Here is a 22,066-nt window from a genome sequence, read left to right as displayed (position 1 = left end):
TCTGTGGGAGAAAGATATGGCAGCCTACTTCTGCAAAGATTTACATTCTTGGAAACCCTGTGGGGTGGTTCTACTGTGTCCTGTGGAATCAATATAGGGTTTCTATGAGTCAAAATTGACTCAACAATGTCTTAGAGCAAAACAGCAGAGTTTTGAAATTAAAAATAAAGAGCTTTTATTGAGAGACAGGGCAATTGTAAATTGATAACCACAAGGTCCAGAGGGTTCCACACTAAGTGATCTGAGGAGGAGACAGTTCATGGAGTTTTTATAAGAAAATATAAAGAACTTCGGTAAAAATTCAATGGTTGGTTAACATTTAGGTAATGGTTACAATGAACTTCAGTAAAAATTCAGTGACTGGTTGATATTTAAGTAAAGGTTACAAAATTCAGTGAGGGTACATCTGATTGGTAGAAGATTACATACATGTCTAAAATTTTTTTTTTTAAGTTACAAGAAATAAAAAAATAAAAACCAAACCCATTGCCTTCAAGTCGATTTTGACTCAGTAACCCTATAGGACAGAACAGAATGGCTCCATAGGGTTTCTCAGGAGCAGCTGGTGGTATGAAACTGCTGACCTTTTGGCTAGGAGCTGAGCTCTTAACCACAGCACCACCATGGCTCTTAAAAGTTACAAAGAAATCATTAAACTGGGTATATGTGGCCTCAAAACAAACATGAGACCCTTCTTGTGGAACCACAGGGAAGACATGCGTTCTAAGGTTCTATCTTGAGTAAGCATCTGGTCTGAGAATTGTTTTGGATCCGGTTTCCTGAGCAGGTATATTCTTAAACAAGTGAAACCCTTAAGCAAAGGAAATCACATTGTTCTCTAAAATTATTTACCAAGTAATTTTCTCAGGGTACAGTGGAGAGTTACAGAATTACAGACTGCATTCTTGATGCAGAAGTATTTTCGATTCAAAATGGAGCTTTGGCCTAGGAACTTAACATAGCCACCATCTCATGTCGGGATCCCTAAGTTAATTTGAGGTGCTTTTACTCAATGGCAACAGGTTTTCTTTTTTTTTGGCTTGTGGCTCATTGGGGGTCAGTCACCTTAGGGTATTTCTGCCACACCACCATTGCTAGAAAAGGAGTTCCCTGCATTCAGTCTGTTTCCTCATCTTTATTTCTGGGTCAAAATATTGGGTTGCATTTGATGGTAGAATTTAAGTCTCATGCTTGCATCCTAGTTTCAATGGAAGTTAGATAATGTATTTTTTATATCATAATTTGGGAAAGCAGGACTTACAATGTAGAAATTATCAAAATGTAGAGAATACTTCAAAATGATGAGCTGTCACTGATGACATATCTACCACAAACGTAAATTATAATTGTCAAATGTATGAATAATATGCAATGTGTGATTTAATTGTGGCCGGAATGTTGCAACTCTGTGCTTATTTCCAGCGATGCCAAAGGCCAAGATTGATCAATCTAAAAGGAGTATACTAACCTGTGATTTATGTATTTTTGTGCTACTTTTAAAACAAACATATTGTAGGAAAACATGTGCCAGCTTATCGGCATCGTTTATAGAAAATGTACAGATTGAAGGTTTGCACTTGATTTTTGTTATGTTATCTTGAGCATGGTCATGCAGCCTGGTTTGAGCTGTGTGACCAAAAGGTATAAAAGACCATTTCTTGGATGAGGCTGTGACTTCTCTGAGGCCAATTTATCTTACCTATATCTTTCTGGGTCGTGGTTTGACGATAAAGCCTGTCCTGTGTGGTTGAGAAAGGACTTTGGAAACCACGCCTGGAATTCTTGGACCACTCGGATGTTTAGCTGTCCTTTCTTTCTCCTGCTGTGCTGTATTTTTTACGTTTATTGAAACATCGTATGCATGTACACTGTAGAGTTTTTTTTTTTTTTGCCCTTGCAGTAATCCATGTAGGCATAATTAACAAAATTGGTATAATTAATACATAACCAAAACCAAACCCACTGTCATCAAGTCAATTCCGACTCACAGCAATCCTGTAGGACAGAGTAGAACTCCTCCATAGGGTTTTCAAAGCTGTAATCTTTACGGAAGCAGACTGCCACATCTTTCTCCCAAAGAGCGACTGGTGGGTTCGAACTGCTGACCTTTCAGTTAGCAGCTGAGTGCTTAACCACTGCACCACCAGGGCTCCTAATTAACACATAAAGGGAGTGTTAAACGCTATAAAAGAATCACTTCCATAAAAGGTTTTATAGCTAGATAGATGATATACTGGTGAGTTATTTAGAAATTTAAAGGAGATAGTGATTCCTATTTTATAAAACTAATTTCAGGATATATTAAGTATGAAATGAGATTCAAGACATTTTATGAAGCAAGCAAAAAACAAATAAGACTGACAGAAATACAAAAGTAAATTATAATAAAAATCATACAAATGTTAATGAAAAATTCTTCATGTAATAGTTACAGCTAGATCTATCTACATTCAAATGACTTTATCAAGTAAAGATTACTCCAGAGATGGAAGAGATGATATGATATTAAAAAATCAATTACTATAACATTACATTAATACCTTAAACAGAAAAAAATATAAACAATGGAGGAATAAAAATATTCATTAAAATTTGAAATCCATATTTGGCACTAAGTATCTAGAATTAGAGGACTACCGTCTCAATGGGATAAATCATTTTATATTAAGCTGAAAATCAACATCAGACCTAATGCCAAACAAAGACCCTCCTATTAAGTTAAGAAACTTAAAAAGAATGCCAAGTATCCTCACTAATATTTAGAAATTCTGGATATTCTGGCTACTGCAACAATCCACACACAAAAAGATACTATGTCTCTTGAAAAGTGAAGACAGGGTTATAATTATATTCATATATGACTCTCTACTTTTAAAATCCAATAGAATAAATGGTAGAATTCCTGGATTTAATGAGAATTTAGTAAAATGACTGGAGAGACATCATCGGAGAAGAGTCAGAGCAAGGCCTTCTTATCCACAGGGCCCAGGTAGGGGCTTCTCTTGCCCAGGTCTTTGGGGGAACTTCTCATTTGTCATCTTCACATTAAGTCCCATCCTCCCATCCTGACCCCTTTACTTAGATAGCAACTCTTCCTGAACTGCCCATCCTGCTGACCATGCATTATTTTTTTTTCTCCAAAGCACTCTTCATCTCCTAGTGTACTGTGGCATTTTTTGTGCATTATGCTTGCTTTCCGTCTTTGCCAACAGGAATGTAAATTTCATAAGAGCAGAGATTTCTGTGGGTTTTGTTGATACCCAAAAAACAGTGCCTAGCACATGGTAGACACGAAAAAATTTGTTGAATGGATGTTTGTTAAATGAATACAAGAGTGGAGAATATAAATAATGAATAAATGTAATGCAATTTAGTAAGAATTTAAATTGCTATTTACATTAAATAGCAAAAGAACTATAAATATTTGAGTGACTATTGAGTGAATAAGAATGCATGCAGAAATTCAAAACAATAAAAGAATCAAAAGGACAAAATTACCATATTTGGTACCTAAAAATTAAATTCCTGCATGTGTCACTAGATATTATAAACATGATTAAAAAAAACCCTAAAGCTATTTGAAAATAACATAGCAATGATGTGGGATAAAATGTTTAGAAATAAACACATAGACATACCAAAAGTATTCAAAGAACACAATCCTGTAACACACAGAAGAAAAATTACAAATGGTCAATAAAAACATGAAAAAAAATTTACAGTAAATGATAATGAAATTAAAATGCAATTTCAGATTTAAAAAAATTAAGCATATTCATAGTATTCAATGTTGGTCAAACTCCAGAGGTAGGTAAATTCATATGCTGAAGGCAAAGGTATAAATGGTTGGACATTTCTGGAACATAATATGGCAACATGTTTCCGGACGTACAGCAAAGTTTACATTGTTTCCCCCAGTATTTCCAAATCTAAGGAAGTAATCAGAAATGACATCAAGTTTTATGTACAAGACTGCTTGTCATAGTACTATTCATAAAACACAACAAAAATTAGAAATTAACTGTTCTGTATGAGTAATTCATGCATAATACACCCAAGCAATGGAATATTAAATTTCAGATTTAGATTCATATTTTTGATAGTTATTCAATAAAAATGAATATCTTAAAATGTTAAGGGAAAACAAATGCAATACTTTATACATAGTATAACATCAATTATGAGGAAAAAAATAGTTATATTGGAAGGAAATTTACCAAAATATAAGTAGTATTTTTCTCTCAAGGTTGGAAAATAATTTATTTTACTTTCTTATTTATATTTCTGTATATCTGGGTGGCACAAATGATTAAGCACTTGATTATTGGCTGCAAGGGTGGCAGTTCAAACCCACCCAGAGGCACTCAGAAGATACGCCTGGTGATCTGCTTCTGAAAGGTCACTGCCTAGAAAACCCTATGGAGCGGTTCTACTCTGCACACATGAGGTTGCCATGAGTCAGAATAGACTTGACAGCAAATAGTAGCAACACGTTCTATTCAATTATGTATTACTTTAATTTGAATTTTTTTAAATAATAGACCAATGTATAAATAATAGAGGGAAAAGAAAAGATAATAAAAAGTATACCTAACACCATTTGAAGCCCTGGTGGCACAGAGGTTAAGAGCTCAGGCTGCTAATGAAAAGGTCGGCTGTTCGAATCCACCAACCGCTCCTTGGAAAACCTATATGGCAGTTCTACTCTGTCCTACAGAGTTGCTAAGAGTCAGAATTGACTTGATGGCAATTGATTTGGTTTTGGTTTTAACACCATTTACTTACTGTGTAAAGATCAAAGGCTACAGCCTTCGGTATGGATTACACTGCAACATAAAGAAAACAAAAATCCTCGAAACTAGACCAATAAGCAACATCATGATAAACAGAGAAAAGACTGAAGTTGTCAAGGATTTCCTGTTACTTTGATCCACATTCATTGCCACTGGAAACAGCAGTCAAGAAATCAAACAACATACTTCTTTAGGCAAATCTGCTGCAAAAGACTTCTTTAAATTGTTGAAAAGCAAATATGTCACTTTGAGGACTAAGGTGTGCTTGACCCAAGCCATGATATTTTCAATTGCCTCATATGCATGCAAAAGCTGGGCAGTGAATAAGGAAAATTGAAGAAGAATTGATGCCTTTGAATTATGGCATTGCTGAAGAATATTGAATATACTGTGGACTTCCAGAAGAGGGAACAAATCTGTCTTGGAAGAAGTACAGCCAGAATGTTCCTTAGAAGCAAGGATGGCAAGATTTCATCTCATGAACTTTGGACATGTTTTCAGGAGGGACCAGTCTCTGGAGAAGGACATCATGCTTGGTAGTGGGTAAGCAAAAGAGAGAAAGGCCCTCAACGAGATGGATTGACACGGTGGCTACAACAAAGGACTCAAGCATAACAATGATCATAAGGATGTCACAGAGTGGGACAGTGTTTCATTCTGTAGTACACAGGGTCACCATGAGTTGCAACCAACTAGATGGCACCTAACAGCAACATCATTTGCCTGGAAATAATTCATATCTTACTCTGGGCTCCTCAAGAAGTGGACAGTGAGGCAAGGATTTTGGTTCAGGTAGTTGACTTGTGTGATGGTTAATTTACCTGTTAACCTGGCTAGGCTATGGTTCCCAGCTGTTTGGTCAAACACTAGTTTAGATGCTATTATGAAATAGTTCACCGTAACCAAATCCATTGCCACCAAGTGGAGCCATCGAGTGGGTTCCAACTCATGGTGACCCCATGTGTTACAGAGTAGAACTACTCCATAGGGCTTTCTTGGCTGTATTCTTCACGGAAGCAGATCTCCAGGCCTTTCTTTTGTGAAACCACTGGCTGAGTTATAACCACCAGCCATTAGATTAGCAGCTGTCAGCAAACTGCTAGCACCACCTAGGCTCCTAAAAATATTATAAACCCCAAACCCGTTGCCTTCGAGTCCATTTCAACTTATAGCGCCCATATGCGACAGAGTAGAACTGCACAACAGGGTTTTTAAGGCTGTAATCTTTATCTAAGCACACCGCCATATCTTTCTTCCAAGGAGCAGCTGGTGGGTATGATAACCGACCTTTTGGTTAACAGCCAAATGCTTTAAGCACTGTGCCACCAAGGCTCCTTAACAACACTACAGCACATCATAAATAAGTAAGTGGAAATTTTGGCTTATTATAGCAATCTACTGTGACTCAAGGAGGCCTGGCAGTCTGATTGGAAACCCTAAGCAGCAGTTCAACTCTGTCCTATAGGGTTGCTATTGGATTTGCTTTAAATTTGTTATTTTTATTCACTCGTTTGATCATAAACTCACACATACACAGCAAATTAACCTGGGTAAAATAATCGTAGAGAGAAAACAAAACATTTAGTGTCGGCTAAAAAATATTTACTTCTTATAAAGAGAACAGTTAAATACCCATTGCTTTCTCTGTCTCCTATGAACTTTTTTATCAGGAGTTCACATTGGATTGTCCTAGTCGTGGCTTCAACCCAGAAGTTCCAAAGACAGCACTTATAGAGAACACTACTGGTATTTATAAAATTGCTTCATTCTTGACTACAGTGTCTGACTTCAAGTTGTGACTACAGGGAATAACCAGCATTGCCTCAGCCAACCTCTGGGCCACCACTGGTGCCTATGAGTCCAACCACAAGCTTCCTAAGCACAGCTGCTCTGAGGGTTAGTTAGACCATAGTATCCTATATATGGCAGGGACAAGAAAAGCAGAGGAACAAATGAAGAGATGCCAGAGTGATGGTGTTTGAAACCATATGAAAAAGAAAGAGCTCGCATGTGGCCATTTCACTTCAATAGTGAAGAATCCAAGAAAACATTTCGTTATTACCAGAATTTTATAACGTCAATCATAGCCAGGTATAGAAAATACATTCTCAACAAATTTTATTCTAGTAATTGAATCAAATACAAGACCATGCAGCCACATAGAGGAGTAGGTTGTCTTTTGGAGAAGATGTGCAGGTCTTATGTATTTGAGTTATGGGAAGGGAATAGGGATGTTTTGCTGCTTGAACAATTGAAAAGTAGGAACTCAAAGTTCCCCCTGGCTAGGTTTTGGGATTATTGTGAACAGGGCAGCAAAGGAATGGCCAGGACCAGGAAATGGACTTGGCTACCATGGTAAACCCTACGGGTGACCAAAAAGTACGATCTTGCACAACAGATCACAGCTGGAACTGATGGTTAAACACTTAGTATTCAAAATGGCAGAGCATTTTATAAACCAGACCTGAAAGTTGGGGCAAAACCAAACTCAACAGATGCGGAAGAGTCCAGCCCTCGAATACTGAGAAAAGATTCTTGGGATGAAAGTCAGAGGGTGAATGCAAATATCTGCACAACTGAGATATATAGAACTGAATGTTCTATATCCATCTATTTTACAAGGGCGTCTTAGATTCTGTAAAGAAAAATTATTCATTAAGAACCTCTTTCTGTAGGGGCAGGGAGCAGCAGCTTCTGATGATTCCATAATAATTTAGGTGTCCTGGCAAGCTATCAAAGTTCTAGGAGCACGGGTTCCTGAAATTCTACTCCTTCTTTCCTTCTTTCCCATTCTTCTGGGTAAGTGGTCCATGTCATGGTACTATCTCAAAGCCCCTCCTCCTTATTTGCCCCGGGGCTTGGCCCTTTACAAGGTACACTTTCTTTTCAGAAAGTGATTTCATGCCAGACTTAGGGGGTCCATCTTCTCTTTCCCTTGTCCTCTCTTGAGACTGGCTGCCCTTTACTTCTCGGTGACATTACCCTCAGTATAACTTCAAGGTACTTAGTCCTAAAGGGAAGGCTCCATTTGGATACCAAATGCCAAACTGCCTTTCAGTTGGGGAGGAAGGAAAAGGAGAGGAGCGATTTCAAGTGCTTTATTGTACCCCTTTCCCTAGAAAGAAACAATAATGGCAAGAACAGCTTTAACTCTGGCAGAGGATTATCCTGCATGGGGATTTATGATATTTCTTAGGCTACAATTACAATTTCAAATAATAATGATGACAATTTACAGTGAGCAATATTGTAGAGGTTTTTAAAATGTACTTTATATATGTTATCATATTTAATTCTCATAAAACCTAACAGGGTGGTATATTATTCCAGTTTTCAGAATGTAAACAAAGATCCAAGAGCTTGCATCCTTAATCATTGCACCACATTGTCTACCCACACTTTGGGCTCCAGTTATTGAGAAATGCGCATGTTCTATCAAACATACCTCGGTATTTCTCAATCCGGATACTTTGAATAGGCTGCTACCTCAATATAAATGTGCTTCCATTGCCTGGCTCCTTTGAGATATCATACTCACCTTTAAAATTTTTGCTCAGCTACCTTCAGTGTACTGCCATTACTGACTTGTTCTAAATCATACTTGGAGCTCCCATTACAGTTAATCACACTTTGATTTAATTGTTGTTTTTATTTTTGTGTTCTTCTTTGAACTATGATTTTTTTTTTAAGTATAGCTATTTTATCTTATCCATCTTTATGTTCCCAGTGACTGGCACAAAATCTGGCCCATATTTACTGGATGATTGTAATTTTAAATGAGAATCAGTGTAGTATGAAAATTGGTTGGAGTACAATAGAAATTTCACTGCCATGTTTTTCTGCATCATTTTTAGGGATAAAACTTTGTAAATGGCCTTGACGAACCACAGCACCATCACTGAATTCATCCTTCTTGGGCTGTCTGCTGACCCCAAGATCCAGCCTCTACTCTTCGTGTTCTTCCTGGGGATTTACCTCCAGACCATCCTGGGGAACCTGATGATGCTGCTGGTCATCAGGACTGATTCTCACCTCCACACACCCATGTACTTCTTCCTGAGTCACCTCTCTTTTATTGATCTCTGCTTCTCTACAGTCACCGTGCCCAAAATGCTGGAGAACCTTCTGTCTCAGAAGAAATCCATCTCAGTAAGGGGCTGCCTGGCTCAAATATTCTTTGTGTTTATTACTGGAGGGACTGAAATCTGTCTTCTCTCAGTGATGGCCTATGACCGCTATGCTGCCATCTGCCACCCTCTGCTCTATGGCCAGGTGATGAGTAAACAGCGGTGTATGCAGCTTGTATGTGGCTCATGGGGTCTAGGATTTCTGGACACACTAATCAATGTCCCTCTGGTGATGAAAATGGACTTCTGTGATACCTACATCATTCCACACTACAGCTGTGAGTTGCCCTCTATCTTCCTTCTGTCTTGCTCTGATGTCTCCACCAACCTCCTTATCATGCTCTGCTCTATTATCCCACATGCACTTATAACTTCCATTTTAATATTTTTCTCTTACATCTGCATCATCTTCACCATCCTTAGTATCACCTCCACCTCCGGCAGAAGCAAGGCCTTCTCCACGTGCTCCTCCCACCTCACTGCAGTGATCTTTTTCTATGTGTCAGCTCTTCTCCGCTATTTCATGCCAACCTCAGGCTCGTCCCTTGAGTTGACCTTCTCTGTGCAGTATAGTGTGATCACACCCATGCTGAACCCCCTCATCTATAGCCTAAAGAACAGGGAGGTGAAGGCAGCTGTGAGAAGACCACTGGCAAAGTGTTTACAACGTTTTCAGTGATAGAATAAAGGCCATGATGGGGAATTCAGAGAGAAATTCTTGTAGCAAGACACAGAGGAAAACATGCTGACTGTTCATTATATCAAATTTGGCAAAATAAATCAGAAATTCCTAAGAAAGCAACACAGACCTATTATAGAATTATCATTGAGTTCAAGCCCACTAGAGGCAAAAAAAATGTGCATGTTTGTTTTGTGTGCCTGTGTGTTTGCATATGTGTGTGTGTATGAAGTTTGGTTTGGTGTAAATTACCTGTTACTATTTGTAGTTAAGTTTGGGAAAGGCACTGAAAATTATAGTTTTTCTAAATAGAAAAGCACCTAAATCTTTTGAGGTGAAAGATTATAATGAGTTTATAGAGGCATAGGGTAATGTGATAAGGTTAGAGCCGCAGAAAGAGAAATTAAAGAGTCAACCTAATAGCAATGAAACCCTCCCAGATGTTTGCTGTTACATAGAGCTTAATCTGGGAAGTAATGCCTTTGGAGAAAACCACTCCTAGCATAACTGACCTCGTTGTACTCATTTGCCTGTCTTAGGTAGGCCCACAGCCTCAGGAAGAAGGAAGCTCTTAGGAAAACAGGACAGAAAGAACAGAAATACCAAGATAATGCAGAATCTGAGTGGATCTCATGTAATCACTTGACCAATGACTGAGTCTTCAGCTGAAGGACTGAAGTTCTTTTCAGAAGTGTTAAATAAGGCTCAAAGATGGGACTTGGGATGAAAGGAATGTGTGGGAGTATTTCCAGATAAGCAGATACAGGTTAGATTCTCAGCAGATTTGCAAAATAGGACATGTTTGGTGGCCTCTGCCTTCTCTTTTTGAATCCTTCCCAGTCTTTGATGCTCCTGCTCCTATCTAAGTGCCCAGGAACACACTATGTCCTTGTAGGAGTCTTACATTTTCTAGGTGCCCAAACCAAAAAAACTAAAAACAAAAAACTAGCCCTTTGCCATGAAGTCAATTTTGACTCAGTGACACTATAGGACAGAGTAGAACTACCGCACTGGGTTTCCAAGGCTGTAATCTTTATGGAAGCCAACTGCTACATCTTTCTCCCAAGGAGCACTTGGTGGATTCATACCTCTTTCAGTGCGCGGCTGAACACTTAACCAGTGGACTACCAGGGCTCTTTTCTAAGTTGCCGCATTGTTCAATAGCAGTTTGTTGAAACTGTGAATTTTCTAAACATCCTTTATCCTAATTATACATTTCTTTATAGCAATACTTTTATCTAGACTGTATCATCAAAACTTTTCCAAATCTCATATAGGAGAGAATTAGTTTAGTATTTTGGGGTATTTTTCTCTTCCTTTTTGGAGAATTTGAGAGATTATCAGTCAATTGATTCAAAGGCATTTCACCTTGAAATCGTGATTTTTATTATATTATTTTAAAATTTTTATTGTGTATTAGGTGAACGTTTAAAGAGCAAATGAGTTTCCTGTTCGGTAGTGTTTACAAAAAGTTTTCCCTGACATTGGTTTCATCCCCCGCAATGGGTCAGCTCTTTCTCCATTTTGGTCCTAGATTCCCAGATTCCTTTCGTCTTGATTTCTACCCCTCCTTCCCTTCTCATCTTTGCTTTTGGGCAAATGTTGCCCTTTGGGTCTCGTATAATTGATTACTCTAAGGAGCATGTTCTTCTCAGCTGTTATTGTATATTTTATGGGTCTGTCTACGGTTTGGCAGAAAAGTTGGTCTCTGGGAATAGCTTCAGTTCCAGCTCAGAAGGGTGTCTTAGGGCCATAGTCTCGGAGGTTCCTCCAGTCTCTGTCAGAATAGTAAGTCTGATCTTTTTGTGTGTGTGCGTGCTTTAAGTGAAAGTTTACAAATCAAATCAGTCTCTCTTACAAAAAGTTACACACACCTTGCCGTGCCTGCTCTCCTCCTAATGACACAGCACATTCCTCCTCTCCACCCTGTGTTCCCTGTGTCCATTCAACCAGTTCCTGTGCCCCTCTTCCTTCTCATCTTGCGTCCTGACAGAAGCTGTCCACATAGTCTCATGTGTCTGCTTGAGCCAAGAAGCTAACTTCTCACCAGTATCATTATCTATCTTATAGTCCAGTCCAATCCCTGCCTGGAGAGTTGGTTTCAGGAATGGTTCTAATCTTTGGGTTAACAAAGGGTCCAGGGACCATGACCTCCAGGGTCTCTCTAGTCTCAGTTAGACAATTAAGCCTGGTCTTTTTACGAGAATTTGAGATCTGTAGCCCACTGTTCTCCTGCCCCATCAGGGATTCTCTGTTGTGTTCTCTGTCAGGACAGTGACCGGTGGTAGCTGGGCCCCAGCTAGTTATTCTGGTCTCAGGCTAATGGAGTCAAGTCTGATCTTTTTTATGAATTTGATTTTTTGTTCTACAATTTTTCTTCCACTCTGTCTAGGACCCTCTATTGTGATCCCAGTCAGAGCAGTTGGTAGTGGTAGTCAGGCACCATCTAGTTCTTCTGGTCTCCAGGTCATGTAGGGTGGGGTTCATGTAGTCCATTAGTCCTATGGACTAATTACTCCTTTGTGTCTTTGGATTTCTTCATTCTCCTTTGCTCCAGATGGTAAGACACCATTAGCCGCGTCTTACATGGCTGCTCTTAAGCTTTTTTTTTTTTTAATTAACTTTTATTAAGCTTCAAGTGAACGTTTACAAATCCAATCAGTCTGTCACATATAAGTTTACATACATCTTACTCCCTACTCCCACTTGCTCTCCCCCTATTGAGTCAGCCCTTTCAGTCTCTCCTTTCGTGACAATTTTGCCAGCTTCCCTCTCTCTCTATCCTCCCATCCCCCCTCCAGACAAGAGTTGCCAACACACTCTCAAGTGTCCACCTGATTTAATTAGCTCACTCTTCATCAGCATCTCTCTCCCCGCCACTGACCAGTCCCTTTCATGTCTGATGAGTTGTCTTCGGGGATGGTTTCTGTCCTGTGCCAACAGAAGGTCTGGGGAGCATTGCCTTCGGGATTCCTCTAGTCTCAGTCAGACCATTAAGTATGGTCTTTTTATGAGAATTTGGGGTCTGGATCCCACTGATCTCCTGCTCCCTCAGGGGTTCTCTGTTGTGCTCCCTGTCAGGGCGGTCATCGATTGTGGCCGGGCACAAACTAGTTTTTCTGGTCTCAGAATGATGTAGGTCTCTGGTTCATGTGGCCCTTTCTGTCTCTTGGGCTCTTAGTTGTCGTGTGACCTTGGTGTTCTTCATTCTCCTTTGATCCAGGTGGGTTGAGACAAATTGATGCATCTTAGATGCCCACTTGTTAGCATTTAAGACCCCAGACGCACAGTTCAAAGTGGGATGCAGAATGTTTTCATAATAGAATTATTTTGCCAATTGACTTAGAAGTCCCCTCAAACCATGGTCCCCAGACCCCCGCCCCTGCTCCGCTGACCTTTGAAGCATTCATTTTATCCCAGAAACTTCTTTGCTTTTGGTCCAGTCCAATTGAGCTGATCTTCCATGTATTGAGTGTTGTCTTTCCGTTCACCCAAAGCAGTTCTTATCTACTGATTAATCCATAAAAAACCCTCTCCCTCCCTCCCTCCCTCCTTGCTTCGTAACCACAAAAGTATGTGTTCTTCTCAGTTTTTACTATTTCTCAAGATCTTATAATAGTGGTCTTACACAATATTTGTCCTTTTGCCTCTGACTGATTTTGCTCAGCATAATGCCTTCCAGGTTTCTCCATGTTATGAAATGTTTCACAGATTCGTCACTGTTCTTTATCGATGCGTAGTATTCCATTGTGTGAATATACCACAATTTATTTACCCATTCATCCGTTGATGGACACCTTGGTTGCTTCCAGCTTTTTGCTATTGTAAACAGAGCTGCAATAAACATGGGTGTGCATATATCTGTTTGTGTAAAGGCTCTTGTATCTCTAGGGTATATTCCGAGGAGTGGGATTTCTCGGTTGTATGGTAGTTCTATTTCTAACTGTTTAAGATAACGCCAGATAGATTTCCAAAGTGGTTGTACCATTTTACATTCCCACCAGCAGTGTATAAGAGTTCCAATCTCTCCGCAGCCTCTCCAACATTTATTATTTTGTGTTTTTTGGATTAATGCCAGCCTTGTTGGAGTGAGATGGAATCTCATCGTAGTTTTAATTTGCATTTCTCTAATGGCTAATGATCAAGAGCATTTTCTCATGTATCTGTTAGCTGCCTGAATATCTTCTTTAGTGAAATGTGTGTTCATATCCTTTGCCCACTTCTTGATTGGGTTGTTTGTCTTTTTGTGGTTGAGTTTTGACAGAATCATGTAGATTTTAGAGATCAGGCGCTGGTCGGAGATGTCATAGCTGAAAATTCTTCCCCAATCTGTAGGTGGTCTTTTTACTCTTTTGGTGAAGTCTTTAGATGAGCATAGGTGTTTGATTTTTAGGAGCTCCGAGTTATCTGGTTTCTCTTCATCATTTTTGGTAATGTTTTGTATTCTGTTTATGCCTTGTATTAGGGCTCCTAGGTTGTCCCTATTTTTTCTTCCATGATCTTTATCGTTTTAGTCTTTATGTTTAGGTCTTTGATCCACTTGGAGTTAGTTTTTGTGCATGGTGTGAGGTATGGGTCCTGTTTCATTCTTTTGCAAATGGATATCCAGTTATGCCAGCACCCTTTGTTAAAAAGACTATCTTTTCCCCAACTAACTGACACTGGTCCTTTGTCAAATATCAGCTGCTCATACGTGGATGGATTTATATCTGGGTTCTCAATTCTATTCCATTGGTCTATGTGCCTGTTGTTGTACCAGTACCAGGCTGTTTTGACTACTGTGGCTGTATAATAGCTTCTGAAATCAGGTAGAGTGAGGCCTCCCACTTTCTTCTTCTTTTTCGGTAATGCTTTGCTTATCCGGGGCTTCTTTCCCTTCCATATGAAATTGGTGATTTGTTTCTCTATTCCCTTAAAACAGGACATTGGAATTTGGATCGGAAGTGCGTTATATGTATAGATGGCTTTTGGTAGAATAGACATTTTTACTATGTTAAGTCTTCCTATCCATGAGCAAGGTATGTTTTTCCACTTAAGTATGTCCTTTTGAATTTCTTGTAGTAGAGCTTTGTAGTTTTCTTTGTATAGGTCTTTTACATCCTTGGTAAGATTTATTCCTAAGTATTTTATCTTCTTGGGGGCTACTGTGAATGGTATTGATTTGTTTATTTCCTCTTCGGTGTTCTTTTTGTTGATGTAGAGGAATCCAAGTGATTTTTGTATGTTTATTTTATAACCTGAGACTCTTCCAAACTCTTCTATCAGTTTCAGTAGTTTTCTGGAGGATTCCTTAGGGTTTTCTGTGTATAAGATCACGTCATCTGCAAATAGTGATAACTTTACTTCCTCCTTGCCAATCCGGATACCCTTTATTTCTTTGTCTAGCCTAATTGCCCTGGCTAGGACTTCAAGTACGATGTTGAATAAGAGCGGTGATAAAGGGCATCCTTGTCTGGTTCCCGTTCTCAAGGGAAATGCTTTCAGGTTCTCTCCATTTAGAGTGATATTGGCTTTTGGCTTTGCATAGATGCCCTTTATTATGTTGAGGAATTTTCCTTCAATTCCTATTTTGGTAAGAGTTTTTGTCATAAATGGGTGTTGGACTTTGTCAAATGCTTTTTCTGCATCAATTGATAAGATCATGTGGTTTTTATCTTTTGTTTTATTTATGTGATGGATTACATTAATGTTTTTTCTGATATTAAACCAGCCTTGCATAAAAAAACTGGTATAAATCCCACTTGATCATGGTGAATTATTTTTTTGATGTGTTGTTGGATTCTATTGACTAGAATTTTGTTGAGGATTTTTGCATCTATGTTCATGAGGGATATAGGTCTATAATTTTCTTTTTTTGTAATGTCTTTACCTGGTTTTGGTATCAGGGAGATGGTGGCTTCATAGAATGAGTTGGGTAGTATTCCGTCATTTTCTATGCTTTGAAATGCCTTCAGTAGTAGTGGTGTTAACTCCTCTCTGAAAGTTTGGTAGAACTCTGCAGTGAAGCCGTCCGGGCCAGGGTTTTTTTTGTTGGAAGTTTTTTGATTACTGTTTCAATCTCTTTTTTTTGTTATGGGCCTATTTAGTTGTTCTACTTCTGAATGTGTTAGTTTAGGTAGGTAGTGTTTTTCCAAGAATTCATCCATTTCTCCTAGGTTTTCAAATTTGTTAGAGTACAATTTTTCGTAGTAATCTGAAATGATTCTTTTAATTTCATTTGGTTCTGTTGTGATGTGGTCCTTCTCGTTTCTTATTCAGGTTATTTGTTTCCTTTCCTGTATTTCTTTAGTCAGTCTAGCCAATGGTTTATCAATTTTGTTAATTTTTTCAAAGAACCAGCTTTTGGCTTTGTTAATTCTTTCAATTGTTTTTCTGTTCTCTAATTCATTTAGTTCAGCTCGAATTTTTATTATTTGTTTTCTTCTGGTGCCTGATGGGTTCTTTTGTTGCTCACTTTCTATTTGTTCAAGTTGTCGGGACAGTTCTCTGATTCTGGCTCTTTCTTCTTTTTGTATGTGTGCATTTATCGATATAAATTGGCCTCTGAGCACTGCTTTTGCTGTGTCCCAGAGGTTTTGATAGGAAGTATTTTCATTCTCGTTGCATTCTATGAATTTCCTTATTCCCTCCTTGATGTCTTCTATAACCCAGTCTTTTTTCAGGAGGGTATTGTTCATTTTCCAAGTATTTGATTTCTTTTCCCTAGTTTTTCTGTTATTGATCTCTAGTTTTATTGCCTTGTGGTCTGAGAAGATGCTTTGTAATATTTCGATGTTTTGGACTCTGCAAAGGTTTGTTTTATGACCTAATATGTGGTCTATTCTAGAGAATGTTCCATGTGCGCTAGAAAAAAAAGTATACTTTGCAGCAGTTGGGTGGAGAGTTCTGTATAAGTCAATGAGGTCAAGTTGGTTGATTGTTGTAAGTAGGTCTTCCGTGTCTCTATTGAGCTTCTTACTGGATGTCCTGTCCTTCTCCGAAAGTGGTGTGTTGAAGTCTCCTACTATAATTGTGGAGGTGTCTATCTCACTTTTCAATTCTGTTAAAATTTGATTCATGTATCTTGCAGCCCTGTCATTGGGTGCGTAAATATTTAATATGGTTATGTCTTCCTGATCAACTGTCCCTTTTATCATTATGTAGTGTCCTTCTTTATCCTTTGTGGTGGATTTAACTCTGAAGTCTATTTTGTCAGAAATTAATATTGCTACTCCTCTTCTTTTGTGCTTATTGTTTGCTTGATATATTTTTTTCCATCCTTTGAGTTGTAGTTTGTTTGTGTCTCTAAGTCTAAGGTGTGTCTCTTGTAGGCAGCATATAGATGGATCGTGTTTCTTTATCCAGTCCGTGACTCTCTGTCTCTTTATTGGTGCATTTCGTCCATTTACATTCAGCGTAATTATAGATAAGTAAGTTTTTAGTGCTGTCATTTTGATGCCTTTTCGTGTGTGTTGTTGGCCATTTCATTTTTCCACATACTTTTTTGTGCTGAGACGTTTTTCTTAGTAAATTGTGAGATCCTCATTTTCATAGTGTTTGACTTTATGTTAGTTGAGTCGTTACGTTTTTCTTGGCTTTTATCTTGAGTTATGGAGTTGTTATACCTCTTTGTGGTTACCTTATTATTTACCCCTATTTTTCTAAGTAAAAACCTAACTTGTAACGTTCTATATCGCCTTGTATCACTCTCCATCTGGCAGTTCAATGCCTCCTGTATTTAGTCCCTCTTTTTGATTATTGTGATCTTTTACCTATTGACTTCCATGATTCCCTGTTATGTGTATTTATTTATTTATTTTTAATTAATCTTAATTTGTTTGTTTTTGTGATTTCCATATTTGAGTTGATATCAGGACGTTCTGTTTTGTGACCTTGTATTGTGCTGGTACCTGATATTATTGGTTTTCAGACCAAACAATATCCTTTAGTATTTCTTGTAGCTTTGGTTTGGTTTTTGCAAATTCTCTGAACTTGTGTTTATCTGTAAATATCTTAATTTTGCCTTCATATTTCAGAGAGAGTTTTGCTGGATATATGATCCTTGGCTGGCAGTTTTTCTCCTTCAGTGCTCTGTATATGTCGTCCCATTCCCTTCTTGCCTGCATGGTTTCTGCTGAGTAGTCTGAACTTATTCTTATTGATTCTCCCTTGAAGGAAACCTTTCTTTTCTCCCTGGCTGCTTTTAAAATTTTCTCTTTATCTTTGGTTTTGGTGAGTTTGATGATAATATGTCTTGGTGTTTTTCTTTTTGGATCAATCTTAAATGGGGTTCGATGAGCATCTTGGATAGCTATCCTTTCGTCTTTCATGATGTCAGGGAAGTTTTCTGTCAGGAGTTCTTCAACTATTTTCTCTCTGTTTTCTGTCCCCCCTCCCTGTTCTTGGACTCCGATCACACGCAAGTTATCTTTCTTGATAGAATCCCACATGATTCTTAGGGTTTCTTCATTTTTTTTAATTCTTTTATCTGATTTTTTTTCAGCTATGTTGGTGTTGATTCCCTGGTCCTCCAGATGTCCCATTCTGCATTCTAATTGCTCGAGTCTGCTCCTCTGACTTCCTATTGCATTGTCTAATTCTGTAATTTTATTGTTAATCTTTTGGATTTCTACATGCTGTCTCTGCATGGATTCTTGCAACTTATTAATTTTTCCACTATGTTCTTGAATAATCTTTTTGAGTTCTTCTACTGTTTTATCAGTGTGTTCCTTGGCTTTTTCTGCAGTTTGCCTTATTTTGTTTGTGATGTCTTGAAGCATTCTGTAAATTAGTTATTTATATTCTGTATCTGATAATTCCAGGATTGTATCTTCATTTGGGAAAGATTTTGATTCTTTTGTTTGGGGGGTTGTAGAAGCTGTCCCGGTCTGCTTCTTTATGTGGTTTGATATGGACTGCTGTCTCTGAGCCATCACTGGGAAACTAGTTTTTCCAGAAAATCCGCTAAAAAAAATGCAGTCAGATCCCTATCAGAATTCTCCCTCTGGCTCAGGCTATTTGGATGTTAATGAAGCCGCCTGGGGAGGGTGGGGGAGGGATCAGAGAGATAGGAGAGTAGCACCTCAGAATATAGCCAGAGTTGCTTGTCTTGCTTGGAATGACTATTATATCTGAGATTTCCGCGGGGCGCATCGCCTATGTGTGCTGGCTGTGTGGAGATTGCCCCCGGGGGGTCTGGCCCACTGGAGTCACGGTCAGATCCTCTGCTGTCAGCCCCACGCCCAAGGTTAAGGTTCCCCTACTGGGACGGTGCACTCCCGACTCCAAAATCAGTCGCTGCCCCCTGGGGACTCCCCGTCCCGCCAGCCGCGTCACCGCTCCGCCTCCGCGAACCAGCTGGGCTCCCCCCTGGGTCGGCTCAGGAGAGTGGACCAGCTCCCCGCGCCTGAGCCGCGACCGCGCGTCCTGGCTGGGACTTCGCTCTTCCCGCTCCAAGACCAGTCACTGTCTCCCGGGGACTTCTCCCACCGGCTGCGCCGCCACACCGCCCGCGCGAACCGGCTGGGCCCCCCCCCGGGGTCAGTTCAGGGGGGTGGAGCAGCTCCCCGCACCCGCTCCCCTCCTAAATCCCGGCGGGACGGCTCCCCGTCTGGGTCGCTGCTCTCCCTGCTCCAAGACCAGTCACTGCCTCCCGGGGACTTCTCCCACCGGCTGCGCCGCCACGCCACCTGCTCGAACTGGCTGGGCCCCCTCCCGGAATGAGTTCGGGGGCTAGGGCTGGGCCCCTTGTCTGTGCCGTCTGCGCCCCTGGGCTCTGCCCCAAATCGGGCACTGAAGGTCACCTGACTGGTACGCTGGCTCCAGGCTCTGAAAACAATTGCTGCCTCCCCGTATTTGTTCGTTCTCCATCTCTAAATCTTTGTTTTTTGTTCAGAGTTCGTAGATTGTTATGTATGTGATCGATTCACTTGTTTTTCCGAGTCTTTGTTGCAAGAGGGATCCGCAGTAGCATCCACCTAGTTCGCCATCTTGGCCCCGCCTCCTGCTCTTAAGCTTTTAAAACACGAGACACAACTCACCAAAGTAGGATGCAGAGCTTTGTCTTTATGAGATATGTTGGGCCAATTGAGAGAGATGTCCACTGAGTCTATGGTCCTTCACCTCTGAGCCTAGGAACTTCCTCCAGCAAGGTGTGAAGTCATAACTTTTAAATGCTTATCAGTGTGCTATCTTTAATATAATATTCGTCAAGCATATATTTTTAATAATGGTTGCTTCCCTTTTTGCTACTTCTACTCATATTTGTATACATTTTACCACATTAAAAATTATGGGTCATTTTGGCACCTGCTCAGTATTCAATTTTGAATAATAAGGTATTGCTCTGTCAACAGCAAGTGTAACAGTATGGCAGAGATACAATACAATACAATATGGCATTTGTTGTTCACTTTCAGTTACTTTTTCACTGTATTAAAAACAAAAGTTAACTAAGTCATGTTGTACTCATTAATGTTAGCCAATATTTTCCAATTTTAAGGAAATTGAATTTAAATTATCAAAAGTTTACATACACAGAAATGATACATCAATCTTTCCCGCTTTTGCAAAATCTTGTATTTATGAGTAATTTCCTTGGCTCCTCCTTTCCTTGATTTCAGGGAGGGAAGTCACCCATCTCTCTCTCACAAGGAGGGGAGGAAATTACAAACGTACCCCAATACCCCACAAGGGCTAGGGCATCAAGAGTCCCTCTCTCTCCTCTAGTCCCTAGAATTCCTTTTATGTACTGTTAAGTAAGTGTCAGGTAGTGATTCCAGCAGTAGATCTATTGTACCACCTGGGAATAAGCCAAGGGGATGAGTGTCTGGCCACAGTTGTTGGCAGTTCTATTTAAAATGGGGAAACTCAACATCTCTTTCACTGTTAGCCCTATTACCAATTCCAGTCCTATTACCAATTTTGCCTTTTTATGCCTAATAAAATCATACAGATGTACAATTTTATATGCAGATTTTTTACCTAAGTTATATTGTGAGTACTTTCTTGGTTAATGAAACCCTTTGTAAATACCAGCTTTAATTATATTAAGAATCTATTAAGCATATATTCCAAAGTGTATTTAGCAATTTTCCATCATTGTAAATATTTTAATAGTTTAGTATTAAAATTTATTTCCTCAAATATTTTAGAATACAGCTCAAGGTAGCATTTTCAGTTTTTAAAATAGCAACATATAAAATATCTTAGAATAAAGATTTTTTTGGTGTTTGTAATTAAACTGAGATTTGGGATTATTGGCACAGAACATACAATGTTTGTTAAGCATCTTGACAAATATTGGCAGATTATTTTGCAAAGAGTTTTGTTTATCACCTTTCTATGATGCAAGCAATGTATGTAAATCCTCGATTTCCCCACTGTACCTTTATTAGATATACTGCATTCAAAACACAGACATGCCAATCAAATGTTTGCAAGAGATACAAATACACAATTCACAAAAGAAGAAACAGAGTTGTCCAGCAAAAATATAAAAAACATTCACTCACGTGGATGTAAAATTAAGTTAAAATGTAATATAAGTTTTGATCAATAATTTTAAAGGATAAATATACCACCAGTAGTCAGTGTTGGTGAGATTCTAAAGAGATAAGCATATTCATAAGTTTTAGGCAAAAGTGTTAACTGGTTCAACAGTTCTGGAAATGAGGTGATAGTATGTATAAGGAGCTTTCACAAAGTGCATATTCTTTACCCCGAAATTACTAGGTTAAAAAAAGTATTCAGACATTCCATCTAATTTCAGGTACTGCCCTATTTATCAGAGAGTTAGTGATTCATGATAACACAGAAACCTATGTACTGAACTCCGTACTATAATCCATAATTAAGAAAAACATTTAGAAAGGTATTTAATGTGAGGAAAGTCTACATATCAAAATGCTAATTTAAAAAGATACAAAACTAAATTCAGATTTAATCCATTGGTTATCAATATTTCATGCACATATGAAATTCCTGGGACTGTGACTGAATGTAAATCCATATTCAGTAAATCTGGAGTGGGGCCTAAGACTCTGCATTTCTAACAAGTTCCCAGCTGGTGTTAATGATGCTGGTCTGTAGACTATATCAAGGGTATAATCAATTTTAAGAATGAAATTAAGCAGATACACAGACAGATAGGCAGATAGACTAATAGATATATAGACAGAAAGACAGGTTTAAGGAAAAATGCCTAAATACAGGAATATTCTCTAAATGTGATAAATAAGAGGGCATTTTATTTTATTTACAGGTTTCTTTTACTTGAGCCTGTGCTACTTTTGTTCTAACAATTTTTTTCTTAATTTCATAGATACTCACTATAGAAACCTAGAGAATTCTCCTGAAAAGAGTAAATAATAGAAATAATATGTAGTACTGCCAATTCAAAGATAACTACTATTTATACTTACTACATATTTTTCATATACAGGTATATGCAGGCACACACATAAAAATATATAAATGTGTGTACAAGA

At 38.8% G+C, this 22,066-nt stretch overlaps 1 protein-coding gene across 1 annotated transcript; it reads left to right on the top strand.

The window, feature by feature from the left end:
- Positions 1-8,496: 8,496 nt before the first annotated feature.
- Positions 8,497-10,578, top strand: LOC135231401 (olfactory receptor 8S1-like). Its single transcript, XM_064285278.1, has one exon. The coding sequence runs from the start codon at positions 8,664-8,666 to the stop codon at positions 9,597-9,599; it is 936 nt and encodes a 311-aa protein (XP_064141348.1). The 5' UTR covers positions 8,497-8,663; the 3' UTR covers positions 9,600-10,578.
- Positions 10,579-22,066: the final 11,488 nt, after the last annotated feature.

Source organism: Loxodonta africana, chromosome 4 (assembly GCF_030014295.1).
Source record: "Loxodonta africana isolate mLoxAfr1 chromosome 4, mLoxAfr1.hap2, whole genome shotgun sequence".
Classification (NCBI taxonomy): domain Eukaryota; kingdom Metazoa; phylum Chordata; class Mammalia; order Proboscidea; family Elephantidae; genus Loxodonta; species Loxodonta africana.
Note: the sequence above shows the minus strand (reverse complement) of the source record. Positions and strands in the feature narration are given on the sequence as shown.

Bases quoted from the DNA above. Each gene is read 5' to 3' on its own strand.
- LOC135231401 (XM_064285278.1), top strand. From the start codon at position 8,664: ATGGCCTTGACGAACCACAGCACCATCACTGAATTCATCCTTCTTGGG.